The sequence below is a fragment of the Mixophyes fleayi genome, chromosome 6 (assembly GCF_038048845.1).
Source record: "Mixophyes fleayi isolate aMixFle1 chromosome 6, aMixFle1.hap1, whole genome shotgun sequence".
In the NCBI taxonomy this organism is placed as follows: Eukaryota; Metazoa; Chordata; class Amphibia; order Anura; family Limnodynastidae; genus Mixophyes; species Mixophyes fleayi.
The window spans coordinates 223,494,790-223,510,518 of NC_134407.1; the positions used below are offsets into that span (position 1 = coordinate 223,494,790).

The 15,729-nt window shown below is 40.1% G+C and overlaps 2 protein-coding genes across 4 annotated transcripts in view; one reads left to right on the plus strand and one right to left on the minus strand.

Moving 5' to 3' along the window:
- LOC142160080 (uncharacterized) overlaps positions 1-15,729 on the plus strand; it is a 205,309-nt gene that overhangs the window by 136,641 nt on the left and 52,939 nt on the right. The gene's annotated exons all lie outside the window — the stretch shown is intronic.
- Positions 1,029-13,987, minus strand: LOC142160085 (uncharacterized). Of its 3 annotated transcripts, none has more exons than XM_075215009.1 (6): positions 13,932-13,987; positions 9,720-10,105; positions 3,763-3,927; positions 3,367-3,555; positions 3,164-3,242; positions 1,029-2,842 (listed from the first exon to the last, which is right to left on the minus strand). In XM_075215009.1, the coding sequence occupies exons 2-6, from the start codon at positions 10,083-10,085 to the stop codon at positions 1,308-1,310; spliced, it is 2,334 nt and encodes a 777-aa protein (XP_075071110.1). In that variant the 5' UTR covers positions 10,086-10,105; positions 13,932-13,987; the 3' UTR covers positions 1,029-1,307. The 3 variants fall into 3 exon arrangements, with proteins under 3 accessions (XP_075071110.1, XP_075071109.1, XP_075071111.1); XM_075215008.1 differs by having other exon boundaries at positions 3,164-3,287; XM_075215010.1 differs by lacking the exon at positions 13,932-13,987 and having other exon boundaries at positions 3,164-3,287; positions 9,752-9,832.

The window sequence follows — 15,729 nt, forward strand, 5'->3', positions numbered from 1 at the left end:
AGTATTGGAACATTATCAGGAAAAAGGTTCAACAATTAACAGTGCTCGTTACAGTGAGATACTCACTGAAGAGCTGAAGCCTAAAATTCAAACAAATTATTGCTGACAATCTACGTCCGCACACAACTGCTCACATGTCGACACTCTCCATAAACTTGGTTTTGAGGTGTTAAAGCGTCCTCCACATAGTCCTGATCTAGCCCCATCGGACTATCACCTGTTTGGTTGCCTGAAAGAAGCCCTAGGAGTACGAACATTCACGGCTGATGAAGCGGTGAAGACAGCAGTGCATTCTTTGCTCGCAGCTCAGGCTAAAACTGTTTTTAACGAGGGAATACAAAAGCTTGTTGACAAATGGACAAAATCTATTAAAAAGCAGGGAGATTATGTCGACAAATCATATATTTGTCTTTTCTGAAAGTTGACTAAAATAACTTCTACAGTCAGAGTGCGGATAATTTTTGACTCACCCTCGTAGTTTACAAACTTTACCAATACATAGTAGTTTTTCTTCTTTTATATTGTAGATGCCATTCTCACTGAAGTGGAAAGTGTACAACAACAAAAAACAACAGCACCCCTAACAAACACACAAAGATTAAATGGATTGGGAATATAAAAGTATGCAAAAAGATTATACCTTGAACTGTGACAATTGTTCTGGTTATGGTTTTTGTTGTTATAAAATAGTAGGTGTAATTAAAGTTGTTGTTTTTTTGTGTACAATTATGTTTAATGTCTTGTCACTTTTGAGTGTTTCCCTCTATATTCTTGAAGTGCCACCTATGTAACTTGGAGATTTCCTATCAAACAATGGATGAAAGGACATTTCAAGTTTCAAAAGAGGCTTCCACCTTATAGTTGTAGTCACACCTCACACTTACAAAGTAATTGACCACTAATTTGCCTTTTTTGCTCATCTCAGTGTTTTAACACTTTTCAGAACCTGTGCATATATGTGTTCAGATTTACATTTGTTAATCAAAGAGTATAGAAATTTGTTTTTATACTCATTTATTGTGAACGCATCACTGTTGGATAACTTTATTCATAATTTAGTCACACATGTTTTACCCAAGGCTCCTCAGAATACACTCTCCAAAGAAATAAACAGAAAGTCTTTGTCCTTTGTAGGGACGGTCAAGATAAGATGGTTGGAAAAGGAGAACCCTTATTGCTATGCAACATTCTTGGAAAATGTTACTTACACCTGTAACTAGTAGACTGAAAAGTGGCAGCACATTACGATGGAATTTAACCATAAATGTGGAGGACCGTTATATAATTTTAATGGAAATTATTTCTTACTAAAGCATCTGAAAGGGGCCAACATTTGAGTCTACTAGGAGAGTCAGGGGTAGCGGGAATACAGTTTTAACCGGTACTGGTTTATTTACTTTGTGAACTTTCTGATGTTTCTGGAGATTACCTTTACCATGAAAGCATCTCCCACACTCCAGGCAAACAAAGGGCTTCTCTCCTGTGTGAATTCTCTGATGTATTACAAGAGTGCTTTTCCTGGTGAAACGTTTCCCACATGTTGGACATGAATATGGTTTCTCTCCTGTGTGGCCTCTGATATGATTTGAAAGATTTGACTTATTGGAAAAGTATTTACCACATTCCGAACATTTCAGTTTCTCTCTTCTATGAAGTGTCTGATGATAAATGAGATCTGACTTACAATGAAAACATTGTAAACACTCGGAGCACTTAAAAGACATAGATGTGTTGGTGAAATTTCCTTTTTTACATAAGTCTGGTTCCTCCTTAATATGGGTAGATGTATATTGAGGGTGATCTCTGGTCGTATAAATATAAGTGTCTGTGAGATCTCCTTCACCAGAGACTGATTCCTCTTTTATATGAGCGGAAATATATTGTGTATGATCTGTGGGTGTATAAATGTCAGTGTCTGTGAGGTTTCCTCCATCACATGAGACTGATTCCTCCTTAATATGAGTAGATGTATATTGTGTATGATCTGTGGGTGTATAACTGTCAGTGTCTGTGAGGTTTCCTCCATCACATGAGACTGATTCCTCCTTAATATCAGTAGATGTATATTGTGTATGATCTGTGGGTGTATAAATGTCAGTGTCTGTGAGGTTTCCTCCATCACATGAGACTGATTCCTCCTTAATATCAGTAGATGTATATTGTGTATGATCTGTGGGTGTATAAATGTCACTGTCTGTGAGGTTTCCTCCATCACATGAGACTGATTCCTCCTTAATATGAGTAGATGTATATTGTGTATGATCTGTGGGTGTATAACTGTCAGTGTCTGTGAGGTTTCCTCCATCACATGAGACTGATTCCTCCTTAATATCAGTAGATGTATATTGTGTATGATCTGTGGGTGTATAAATGTCAGTGTCTGTGAGGTTTCCTCCATCACATGAGACTGATTCCTCCTTAATATGAGTAGATGTATATTGTGTATGATCTGTGGGTGTATAAATGTCAGTATCTGTGAGGTTTCCTCCATCACATGAAACAGGTTCCTCTTTAATATGAGTAGATGAACATTGTGCACGATATGTGGATGTATCAGTGTCTATGAAATCTTCTTCACATGAGACTGGTTCTTCTTTAATACTGGTAGATATATATTCTGTACGATCTGTTGGTTTATAGATGTCAGCATCTTTGAGATTTCCTTCTTCATATAAGTCCAACTCATTGGTGATATTTGATACAGATTTCTTCAATTTGTTTCTTTGGTTGACAATTTGAAAGCTTTTTGATTGTTGATAATCTCTGTTAACACTTGTATTCATGTTCGCACAATTTGTATAAGAAATCCAGTTGGAAGATTTATTTTGATTCTGAGAGGCACCTGTAGAAAAAATAAAATTACTTGGCCTTTTCTTAAATAACGCAAATATTTGTGTATAATACAATCTTAATATCTTTTGTTGCTTCTGATTACACTGGGTACTGTTGGCAAGTTTACTGTTACCTTCTAATCTTTTATCCAACTTTTCTAGTTCTTCAGAAAACTTAAGTAGGATTTTCATGATTCATATACACTGGTACATTTTATTGTATTCACTTACTATTTAGTATATAGATCTGACAGTATACATTAGTAACACAAAGTTATACATTCAGTGATGAAGTGTGTGTTATATAAGTAGCCAATTAAACCACCTTTTACCTGCTGATAGGTGGGTCTGTTGATTTTCAATCATCACATCCTCGTACAGAGCCTTGTGTCCTTCTAAATACTCCCACTCCTCCATGGAGAAATAGACAGTGACATCCTCAAACCTTATAGGAACCTGACACACACAATGGTACAGTCATCACCCAGACACATCCCCTGGTGTTACTGTATAATGTCCCATTCCCAGCAGTCACCTCTCCAGTCAGCAGCTGAATGATCTTGTTGGTGAGTTCCAGGATCTTCTGGTCATTGTCTCTCTCATGTATCAGTGAGTGAGGTGGAGGCACCATGATGGGGCTTTGGGTCCTGCTCAGTCCTCCTGACAGACGGGGACAGCTGCTTGGTGTGACACACACACCAGATTTCTTCACAACAATATATTCCTACATATTGAGAGACACAAATGTATATCACTGTGCCGAGAGACAGGCACGTCTTGTACAGACATGCCTCTTCTAGGACAGAAATACATCTAATCACTGGATCCTTCCCCTCCACTAATGTTTAATTTATCCCGCTATCCTTGCAGTTCCAAAACATATTTTATGTCCTGATAAAATGATATAGGTGACATTCCCAGAATCCCTCACCTCTCTAGTCAGCAGGCTGATGATCTCCAGGGTGAGATTTAATATTACTTGAGTCATCTCGTCCCCATTATTGACCATTTTGGCCTTTTCTTTATAGCGATATTTTCCTTCAGATGAACTTTGCTGGGGATATTCAGTGGGTCCCCTCTTCATATATTCCTTAGCCTAGAAGTAAAAGATTAGAGGGATTTAATGAAATATAGTACATTTCATGCAGGTATGAAAATTCAAACATTAACAGTATAGCCTGAATATTCCCAAATTACAATATGCATTTATTAACATACACAGACAGCATTCTAGGGATAATCAATAGCAAGCCTTGATCCTCTTTCTGTCTTGAGCTTCCAGCTGTGTTTATGGAAATGTAGTTCTATAGCAATTTTCCAGTCTATTTTCCTAACACAGGATCACAAACACACACACACAAATTTAAGAGCCAATGTAGTTAGAAGCTGACTAATTCACTATTATATCTTTGGATCAAGGGAGTAAACACATTGGCGGTGTGATAATAAAATAATTGTGTTAATAAAAATTGTTAGAGGATCTGCCTGTAAGGGAGATTAATTAATGTAAGTTAGTGTTTAGTCAAGCTGTCAATATACACATCAAAAATAAGACCCCAATGGTTTGTAATCCCTGTTGTCTAATATTAAGTCTCTATATCACAATAATACAATGAACAGCATATGTAGTAAGTGTAAAGGAACTAAGTGCAACTAAATACTTTCTGATTCAAATACACATTTACCCAGCTTGATACACTTGATCATCATCATCACCACCATTTATTTATATAGCGCCACTAATTCCGCAGCGCTGTACAGAGAACTCATTTACATCAATCCCTGCCCCTTACAGTCTTCAGTTCCTAACACACACGCACACACACAGACAGACATAGAGAGAGACTAGGGTCAATTTGATAGCAGCTAATTAACCTACTAGCAGGGGCGGGCTGGGCCGGGGGGCAGGGGGCATCGGTATCCCCCCGGGCCGCTCAGACTCTCCGCTTTCATGGCCGGCTGGGAGGTCGGCTGGCCGCCCCCGGTGCATTTTCTCCGGATTTTTACCTGCGGCCGCATCAGCGCCCAGGCGGCCATGATGACGCGGCCGCATCCCGTGTAATGAGATGCGGCCGCCTGTGCGTCCCCCGCCTGAAATCTCCCAGCCCGTGCCTGCCTACTAGCATGTTTTTGGAGTGTGGGAGGAAACCGGAGCACCCGGAGGAAACCCACGCAAACACAGAGAGAACATACAAACTCCACACAGATAAGGCCATGGTCGGGAATTGAACTCATGACCCCAGTGCTGTGAGGCAGAAGTGCTAACCACTTAGCCACCGTGCTGCACTTGATGTCATTAGACATCTTAGAACCACCTGAACATGGCACCAACGTTCAAACGTTTCAGAAAAAAATCATAATGTCCTCTAAAACAATTACTAGGAACTGATTCAACACATCACGGAATACATTGTTCACAAAATTTTGGAAAGTAGCTGGTGCATTAGAGAGTTCAAAGGACATGACTGAGTATTCAAAATGTCCACAGTGAGTATGGAAGTCTGTTTTCCATTCATCTCCTGATTTGGACTAAATTATACGATCTTTGAAGATTGAGCATTGTAATAATGTTCACAGTTCGTAATCTTTAAAACATCTCAGACATAAGTGGCAATGGAAATCTATTGTGAATGGTAATGTCATATACACGGTCGTAACCCACTATCATTTTCCTCTACAAGGGAAACTGACGGATAGATGAATCCCTTTTTTAAGTTCACATGATCTTCTGTAGTATGTAGAAGCAAGATACTGTCTCTTGATTAACTTTGCTGAATGCAATGCGAGACCCATCAATGGTTTCTAGGAGAATAGTGGTAGCTTTTTCTGTCAAAGGTATAGTGTGCCTTTTTGCAAACCCAATGTCCATAAGATTCCCCATGGAACAGAGTCCACCAACGCACAAGAGGATATCAACAAACACCTCTCTCCAAGGACAAAGGAATTGCAATATAACATTTCGGAATGCTGGCTTTAGTGCTCAACTGATTCACCCAAACAGGAGGTTCAGCATAACCCAGACCCTCAAGATGCCTGGGTTCGATTGTTCCCCGATAACTCGATAACTTGTGATTTTTCTTCCAAACTGGACGTTCAGCCAGTGCGCACAATAAAGGCATAAATGGAGTTCTCTTTTGGCAATTTCTTGTCCAGATAATGGACCACGAACAATGCCTACTTGTATAGGTTCAATATCAGGATAAAGAGTTCTATTAGTCAAAGGCTTAGGCTCTGAAAAAAGGGAACTAGTAGTAAAATGGCTTCTAATTTTCCTACATTTTTCTTGAGCATGTACAGTTAATCTGGTATGTATTGCAATAGAACAGTCTTTTAAACTATCCAGGTCCACAGGTGGGTCAATTTAGGCCAATACATATTTAATTTTGTCATTAAATCTCAAACGAAGCTGATATTTCTTAGCTGCCATATTCCATGCAGTATCATCCATCCATTAGCGAAATGCCACCACATATTCAAAACAGATCGCGCACCCTGGCCCAATTGGACAGGTCAGATTCAGCAGTTGTATCATGGTAAGGATCATCAAACACTTTTCCAAATGCTTGTATAAAGACTGTGAAGGAATTCAATAGTGGATCTTATCTTTCTAATATGGAGTAGCCAAGGCTAATGCTTCACTTTTCAACAATGTCAAAATCATGTCCATGTTTAGCGCCTTAGTAATTTCTTGGGCACACCTCAAATACTAAGAGGGACTGAGTCAGAAATTACTGCTACTGTATACTTTTCAGGGAGTTCAATTTTTGGTTCAATCTCTGCTTGCGAGAAAGCAGAGGCAGAGGACATACCAGTGAGACCTCTTTGTAGATCCTCCAAACCATTCTGCATTGCAGACACTTGCAAAGTGTGAAAAACTTGCACCAAAGTTAGTTCCTTAGGAGATACAGATGTCCCAGAAGTATCCATGTGTGGGGCCAGATTATTCTGTCAAGGCATGGTCAGTAACCACATCAAAGATAAGACCCCAATAGCTGGAAACTCCTGGGAGTAAATGTATCAAGCTGCGAGTTTCCAGTGGGTTTGAAAAGTGGAGATGTTGCCTATAGCAACCAATCAAATTCTAGTTATCATTTATTTAGTACATTCTACAAAATGACAGCTAGATTGGTTGCTATAGGCAACAACTCCACTTTTCAAACCTGCCGGAAACTCTTAGCTTGATACTTTTACCCCCTGATGCCCAATACTCAGTCTCTGTATATCATAGTAATACAATTGCCAGTATATGGAAGTGTAAAAGAAATGCAGACCTGGTCTGAGGGATGGGTTTGGCCTGAAGCCTAGGCATCCAGATAGTCTGCAACATAATCTTCACGTGGCACCATGTAGAATTTCATTCAATCTGCCATGTAAAGCAGCTAAGAACATATAATACCTCCCAAATTTTCCACCCACGGGACAATACTGTACCAATCGGGATGACGGGACAGAAACCCTAAAATTGTGAATGTCCCACCTAAATAGTGTTGGCTGAGAGGTATGGAGTAGCAGTTTTCGTATACAATAGTATTAGCAATAATTATGTCCATGGTAACATTGGAGTTCTGAGATTTAATATATTAGTAGTTCACCGATTCTGAATCAGCAGGAATTATTCCAAGCATCTGTACACACAAATGCGGAATCTCCAGCCAGAGTACAGCACCTGGACTACACAGTGCAAGATGCAAATAGCTGGCGTGATATGAACAGGAACTGCACTAGGACTGTCCATACAGCATCAGAGTCCTGATGATTAATGCATTACCACGTTTACTGATTCTGAAGCAATAATAATTGTTCCAGGCATTGTTACAAACAATCCGGAATCTCCAGCCAGCTGCTGAGTACAACACAGTGCAAATTGCCAGCAGATGGACCAATGCAAATGGAAACTGCTTCAGGATAAAAGGTCTGAAATGAATGGCAATCGGCAAGTAAACAAACAATTCAGGAACAAGATCACCAAGCGAGGTCAAGCACAGGGTGCAGATCAAAGATACAGGTAGCGGTGGTCAAATGGGAAGCCAGGTCAGTATGGCAGACAAGCAGTGGGCAGAATGGAAGCCAATTCACAAACGAACTGTAAAAGGTCTGCTGAACACTGGTCAGGATTAAACTCAATCTGACACTGAGCCTCTACAATGACCAGATCTTAGAGCAAGAGGTATGTGCCCGCAACCTGTATGATGTCAGTGCTCATCACAAAACTACCTCCATGTCATAATATACACATAGCGCTCAATGGGGCATATTCAATTGTTGTCGGTTTCCGCCGCGGAAAAAGTATTACCGTTATTACGGTAATACTAAGCCGGATTTCAGCTCACAGCTCCCTGAGCCGCGAGATGAAATCCAGCGTGAAAAGTACCGTGATAACGGCATTTACGCGCACTATTACCGTAATGACAGTAATAGTGCGCGGGGCGCGTTACTTTAGGCTGTAACGCCAACAATTTAATATGCCCAATCAACAGTATTTGGCCTCACTTTATGCTTCAAGTGCCCAGTCCTACTGCCAGCCTCCTAAATGTCCGGGAGTGATAACATCTTGCAAGTTTCTTTCTAATAACACATGTAATCCTGGACTTCTAAGTCACTGACGGGGCTACTGCTGACAATGTTTGTGACACCTTGATTTAATGTTTTTTTTTTAATCCAGTATAACAGCAGTTTTGATTTTTCTCATACTTTTGCTTTTACATCAAAGCAGGCTGCAAACCATGCAGAGACACTGAACTGAGTGTGCCTACTGTTAGCATCCGTATACTCCTCTCTGACAAGGCAGTGAAGGAGATCTGGAGACCAATATATGTGTTTGTTTATGGGCAGCACGTGACTTAGTGGTTAGCACTTCTGTCTCACATCACTGGGGTCATGAGTCTGATTCCCGACCATGGCCTTATCTGTGTGGAGTTTGTATGTTCTCCCCGTGTTTGCGTGTGTGTGTTAGGGAATTTAGACTGTAAGCTCCAATGGGGCAGGGACTGAGTTCTCTGTACAGTGCTGTGGAATTAGTGGCGCTATATAAATAGCTGCTGCCTATGATATTTATGTATTCTTCCTCTCTATTGTTACAATAGCACCAGGAAATTTCCCAATGCTGTCACTCACTGGGGGACATCTATAACATGTGGCAGCGGGGTAGAAGACAGCGGATCTCCAGGGTCAATTTAACCCATATCTATGTCATTATTAATGTCGCTCCTATAATTATGTTGCACTTACATTAGAAAACTCCCGCTAGCATTTACATTATTTCTGGTGCTGACTGTAATCATTACCGTGTTCCGTTGTGTTAAGTAAAAAATTGCGTGACATTTTTAAATGTACTTGTTGCCAATTTGAGTGGTTGCAATCATTTTGTGGGCTGAATATTTATGAGAATACAGCTTATGAAATCAGCCCCTCTTGAGTACTGCTCATGAAGGGCCCCAGTGGCGTAACTGATTCCTAGTGATTTGATTGGCTGCATCATCATAATTATTAGTTTAAACTACAAAATCACTGCCTCCATTGTTAAAAAAAATGTATTGCAATGATTTACTAAATTAAAAGGATATGTTCTTCCTATTTTACAAACCTCAAGGTATCACTGCATTACCTGGAGGCTGATTCCATTGCAAACCGATCGTGTAGTGAGCTATTAGCACAGGGAGAAGGAATACGTTCATACCCCTCCTATGCACTTAACAGAAGCATTTCCCTTTCTGCACGCTGACAGCTCAATGTGTGATTGGCACTCTTATCCGTTCTGTGGATTGCAACACATATAATTCCCCAACGGTCCAAATAACTCTTCCCACCCACCACAGGCGCACGACACAGATACTAGCTACTCCTGATGACTATCCTCTACCGATGAGCTCAGTTTTATGCTAAACCTACCTGCCTGCTCAGTAGCGCTCTTCTCTGCTTACTGTGCTGTTCTTGAACGCATGGAGCTACACCTCCCTTCTTTGTGAAGATTGTCGGAACAGCGTCTTTCTTTAATATCTTCTTCTCTCCACAGACCAGATAACAGTGTTTTGAGAAATGTTCGGAACAAACTCGATACGAGTCATGTTTTTTGCCCTGATGTATTTTCGCGGCCATGTCGTCAAGGTTCTCGAACACCTGTCCGCCTTGCTTGATGGATCTCAACCATGTTTTGATTCGGTCCACCGTCGTTGGAAAACCATGCAGAATTACATTAGCAATATTCTTTCTCATTCCTGCATAATTATGGCAATAGTCAACAATGCATTTTGGCATTTTTTTTTAGTCATCAGATTCTGGAAGATAAAATCCAGGGATACATTTTACAGACAAACAACTCTGACGAACATTAAATCATGTCCACACTTTAGGACAACTTTCAGAAGCAAAATTGTGAACTATGTCGAAGTAACTTTTAACAAAACTAACAGAAATACATATAAATTCACATATATCACCAATACATAGAACTAATGTATTATGAAGGCCTGTATTTTTAAACAAGACGAACTTTACCCTAGTTTTAGCTGAAAAACAACTTACGTAATGTTACTAATGAGACATAGGTTTTTAGTAATTTTCCATTACTGCACAATTCATGAGAAAAATAGATTAGATCATGGTCATATGATTGTATGTAGCAATATCACCGGATATGTCCAAAAGAAATATTGGCATCGTTAAAGGTCATGCTGACCATCCAATAGAACATGTTATTTTAATGATAGAGTGCCAGCAGTGATGTAAGCTGGAAAGGTGTGTTTTGAAGTAAGAAGGAGTTTCATATTCTATAAAAGAATAAGTTAATCAAATATAGGGTGTCAATTGGCATTTGAGACCCTGGGCGTATGTCTGCTTCGTCCAGTATGGATGTATCTATGTATAATACCTTTTTAATAAATTATAGAAATATTATATTTTGGAAACCTGCTCATCTCATCTATTATTTAAAGAGATGGAAAGTAAAATTACTTATACAACTATTTTGAAAAACATTTGCAAATTTCAAGTTTTTTGACAAGGCAAATTTTGTGGACTCCTTTTCCCCAATCAGTTTGCCAAGGGGACTCCCCGTCCATCAAGACCTGGCTGTTGCCCAACACCTTCAGAACTGTTAAGGTAATTGAGATAAAATTGTGATCTTGGGGGAAGATTTTTATCCACTGCACAGCAGACATTCTGTGTGTTTAGGCCTATTGAAGGATACAATGGGCCTCTCTGAGTCACTCATGGCTGATAATTGAGTATAAAAGCATGTAATGAGATATTTCAGTGATGGACAACAAGCAACCCTTGGGCTGCATGCGGCTCTCCAGGCTTTACATGAGAGGTGGTAATTCCACGATTACCACCATTCCGGCACCGAAGACACCTACAAGGAAAATTCGAATGTATAAAAAAATGATTTGAATATAACCAGACTTGTCTCCAAAGCGACGCTGTACATCTCTGATCGCAGCAGCATCCTCCTCGCAAGTTATTCCATATACACAGATGTCCGGCACAAGACTTTGACGTCATCGCGACCTGAATCAATCTTAATTTAAAGTGGCAATGGCGGTGTTTAAACACTTAACCCGACACACATCTGTGTATTCGGAATAACTTGCGGGGAGCATGCTGCTGCGATCGCAGATGTACAGCGTCGCTTTGGAGGTAAGTCTGGTTATATTCAAATCGCTTTTTTAGACGTTCGGATTTTCCTTGTAGGTGTCCTCGGTGTCGGAATTTTCCTCACGGTTAAACTGTACCCCACCCAAGATCCTTCCTGCTTTGATGTCAAACTTGTTTGTGATAGGTTGTAACACTTGTTTATCTTTAATTAAAATGCCTGCGGATATGTTATTACAGACACAGCGGATATAACAAGTCTACATGCCATTATTGAAAATGCTGGTTTTTGTGTCTAAAGCCTGAAATTTTGCAATACCCCAGCAAGGTGACATTACAGATGAAAAAAAAAGTCTGACAAAATGTATCTTGATATCAGGGTGCAATTTCAATAAGGGTGTGTAGACTTTGTATATCCACTGTAGGGGCCTCTCTTTGATCAAATGTTTTGTTTTAACTTACCACTAAGATTAAGGGTAATGAGAGGGCCTTTTAAAGGTTAGAAGGCTGGCCCATGTGGCAGCTGAATTGTACCCGGTTGCCTAACACTGAGCTATATGGTACAGGAAAATACAATGTCAAACATCTCAAGTTCTGTCTCATATTTGCATATACATTTGTAGATATTATAAGAGGTCCTGCCCCTTAGGACATGCATGCCCAAAGGTGATTAATTTTATTGGTTGCATCCTACCATGACCATGGTCTCCTAGAGCCTGTGCAGAAATAGACCGTGTGCTTGGTGCCTAGTCAAGGAGGAAACATCTAAGCACCTCTTTTGGGATGGTGGCTCTTCACAGGCATTGGATGTCCTGGAACATAAACTCAGAGACAGTCTGCCTATCATACGAGTCAGAATTTTATGGACTATATCCTAGCACCCAAACTTACAGTGCAATCAGGAGGCCTGACGCCTTATCAACCGTGTGCTGAAAGGGAGATTATGTCTATCCACGACTATCACAGGCGGATTCACATCATGGCCAGACTATTCCATCATGGACAGTCCCGAGGAGGAAAAGGACTAAAATACCTCCTCTCCCTCTCTGTATTTCTATAAAGCCTTAGGCTTGTGACTGCCCCTCCCTTAGCCTCCTTCCCTTCCCCACCACACAGCTTGAACTTTGCTGAATGTCTTGTCCTATTTATACACCTTTCTCTTATATGTGTCTTTTTGTCAATAAAGCTTGTGATTACCCTCCTCACCAACCTACCTCCCCTCCTCACACTCAATGCTCTTTGTAGAAGCAGTTGTCTTCTTTAAGTGATGAATGGATAGTGCAGACTTGATGTATAGTGTAGGATGTTATATCGTGTGCCATGTCTTGTATTGTGCTATAAAGTGCGACTGATTTATGTTTCATGGTGTATTGTGTTTTAGCTTTGCCGTGAGGCAGAACACTTGAATGTAACGTCTTTTTTTTTCCGTATATTTTCATGCAAATAAAGTATACATGTTTCAATAACAAAAAAAAATAATCTATCTTTTCCTTTTTTGTAACTTATTTCATTTATTAAGTATTCTTCTGATCCTCAGCAGAAGAACCAAAGGATACAAACTGGTTTGGTTTTGCTGCATACATGATACGCTATAGAGATTTAAACACCCACTGAAGTCTGACCTTTAGATGTGTTCTGCTTGTCACTACCTGATGATTGCGGAGATGATAGCGGCAGCTGACAAAACCCCCTTCTCTCACCTGCCAGTGACAAGTGACCATTGTGTACAAGGACTCTTCTGGATGCACGCAGATTATTATTGTCAGTGCTTAGCAGCGCCAGTGGAGAATACAAGGCATGAGTGCAGGACATTCTGCTCTAATACAGACATCCCTGCACCCACCCGGAAATGACAGGGAGCTACGGCCTATGAGCAATCTAGATAGGAGCGAGATGGAAGTGTTGGCTGACGCAGCGATGGCACAGTGGGCGAGGAGCTGTTGGCACAGTGGATGGCATGTGGGTGCCACAGTAAATGGTATCCCAAGGTGGCTTGTAGGACCTTGCCAATGCTCCTATTTCAATACACATTGTGCGTTATGACCCTTACACCTCCCTATATGACCCATATATTGAATGCAATACACTCCCATTCTTCTTACTATTCTAATTAGTTGTGTGAAAAGATTTTTCCTGGCATTAATTATTGCAACAGCTGAGTCAAGAAACCAGGAGCAGAGCATTGGGTGAAGTGTTAGAAATGGGGCAGATGGAGTTTTTCAGAAAAGTGGTCCTCAGACAGCCATATATTTCTGTAAGGTTGTAGCTAACCCAGAATGGGATTACCACAAACAGCCATGTACAATCAACCACATATGTAACACACAGATTGCATGGCTCCATTGCTGCATGTTTGCATATGATCAGCTGCAGCCATGCATGTCTGCTAATTGCAATGCAGCCTGTGTATCCTATAGGTGTCAGTGGCTGCTCTGGGCATTTGTGTGTTCATTACAGAGCATTGGAGTAACTGTTTTATAAATAAAAGATAATAATAATAATATAACTGACCTGGAAACTATTCCAGAAGCAGCAGCTCTGCAGTCCTGACTTCCGCACCATGTGGCCAATATACCAGTCACATGGTGCAAGCTAAACACACACAGACACACTCCCCCCTCCCTCTGGCTGATTAACCCTTCCAGTGCACACAGGAGAAGGATCTCCCTTTTGGTGGGATATTTATTAAAAAACAAGACTAATTTATATAAACTTATTTATATCAGAGTGGAAAGTGCTATTATTTACCATTAATAAAATGTGTTTTGTCTACAGATTTTAAATAATAATACTAATTAATACTATGATAATTAGTAAATCCAGTTATTTATTTTTTAATCAGCTACTACCATTATTGCTGGGGTGAGATACATTGACTAGTATTTTGTCCTGGGCAGTTATGGCATCCTTGCCTATTGTCCTGAAAGGCATGGTATAGGGGAAGTAGTACTGGGCAGATGTCTTTATCTGGACCACTTCTTTTTTTCTGCACATTGGGTGTAACTCTCAGTATATGCTGAGTTTGAACCATGTATGTATGGATATCTGCACAGCACCACTTCTCCTGTGCTGGGTGTAATTCTCAGTATATATTTAAATTCTGTATATATGTATTTATTCTTCTTATTCTAGATGTATGGATAAATACACAATACCACTTATTTTATTCTGCACACTGGGTGTAACTCTCAGTATCATCATCATTACCATTTATTTATATAGCGCCACTAATTCCGCAGCACTGAACAGAGAACTCACTCACATCAGTCCCTGCCCCATTGGAGCTTACAGTCTAAATCCCCTAATATACACACACACACACACACACACACACAGAGACACTAGGGTCAATTTTTGATAGCAGCCAATTAACCTACCAGTATGTTTTTGAAGTGTGGGAGGAAAGCGGAGCACCCGGAGGAAACCCACACAAACACGGGGAGAACATACAAACTCCACACAGATAAGGCCATGGTCGGGAATCAAACTCATTACCACAGTGCTGGGAGGCAGAAGTGCTAACCACTGAGCCACCGTGCTACTCAGTATCTGTTTGTATTCTGGATATATGGATAAATACACAGTACCATTACTGTTTTTCTCCACACTGGGTGTAACTCTCAGCATACATTCTTATTCAGTATATAGAGACATATCCACAGTACCACTTCCCTTGGTCTGTATGATGTCTGTTGTTCTCAAATCCACTCTTATTCTGTTTATAAGGACATCTGCACAGTACCACTTCTCCTATTCTATGCTCTGGGTGTAATTCTTAGTGTATGTTTTCATTATGTATGTATGTACATCTGCACAATACCATTTCTCTTGTTCTGTATGCTGGATATAACACTCAGAATATGCACCTATTCTGTATGTATGGATATATACACAGTACAAGTTCTCTTATTCTTTATACAAGTTGTAATTCTCAGTATCTGTCCTTATTCTCTATGTATGGATAAATACGCAGTGCTGTTTTTCTTGATCTATATGCTGGATGTAACTCATTATATGTTCTTATTCTGAATAATTTGGTTCAATATACAGTACCACTTCTTTTGTTCTGCATGCTGGATGTAACTCTAATTATCTGTCCTTATTCTGGATGTACAGTACCACTTCTCTTCTTCTGCACACCGGTGTATCTCTCACTATCTGTTTGTATTCTGGATGCGTGGATAGATCCACAGTACCACTTCTCTTGTTCTACATAGTGGAGGTGTCGCTCAGTATATCTTCTTACTCTGTATGTATGTATGGACCTCCATGGCACATAAGTTAAATACTGACTGTTTTATCATGTAGC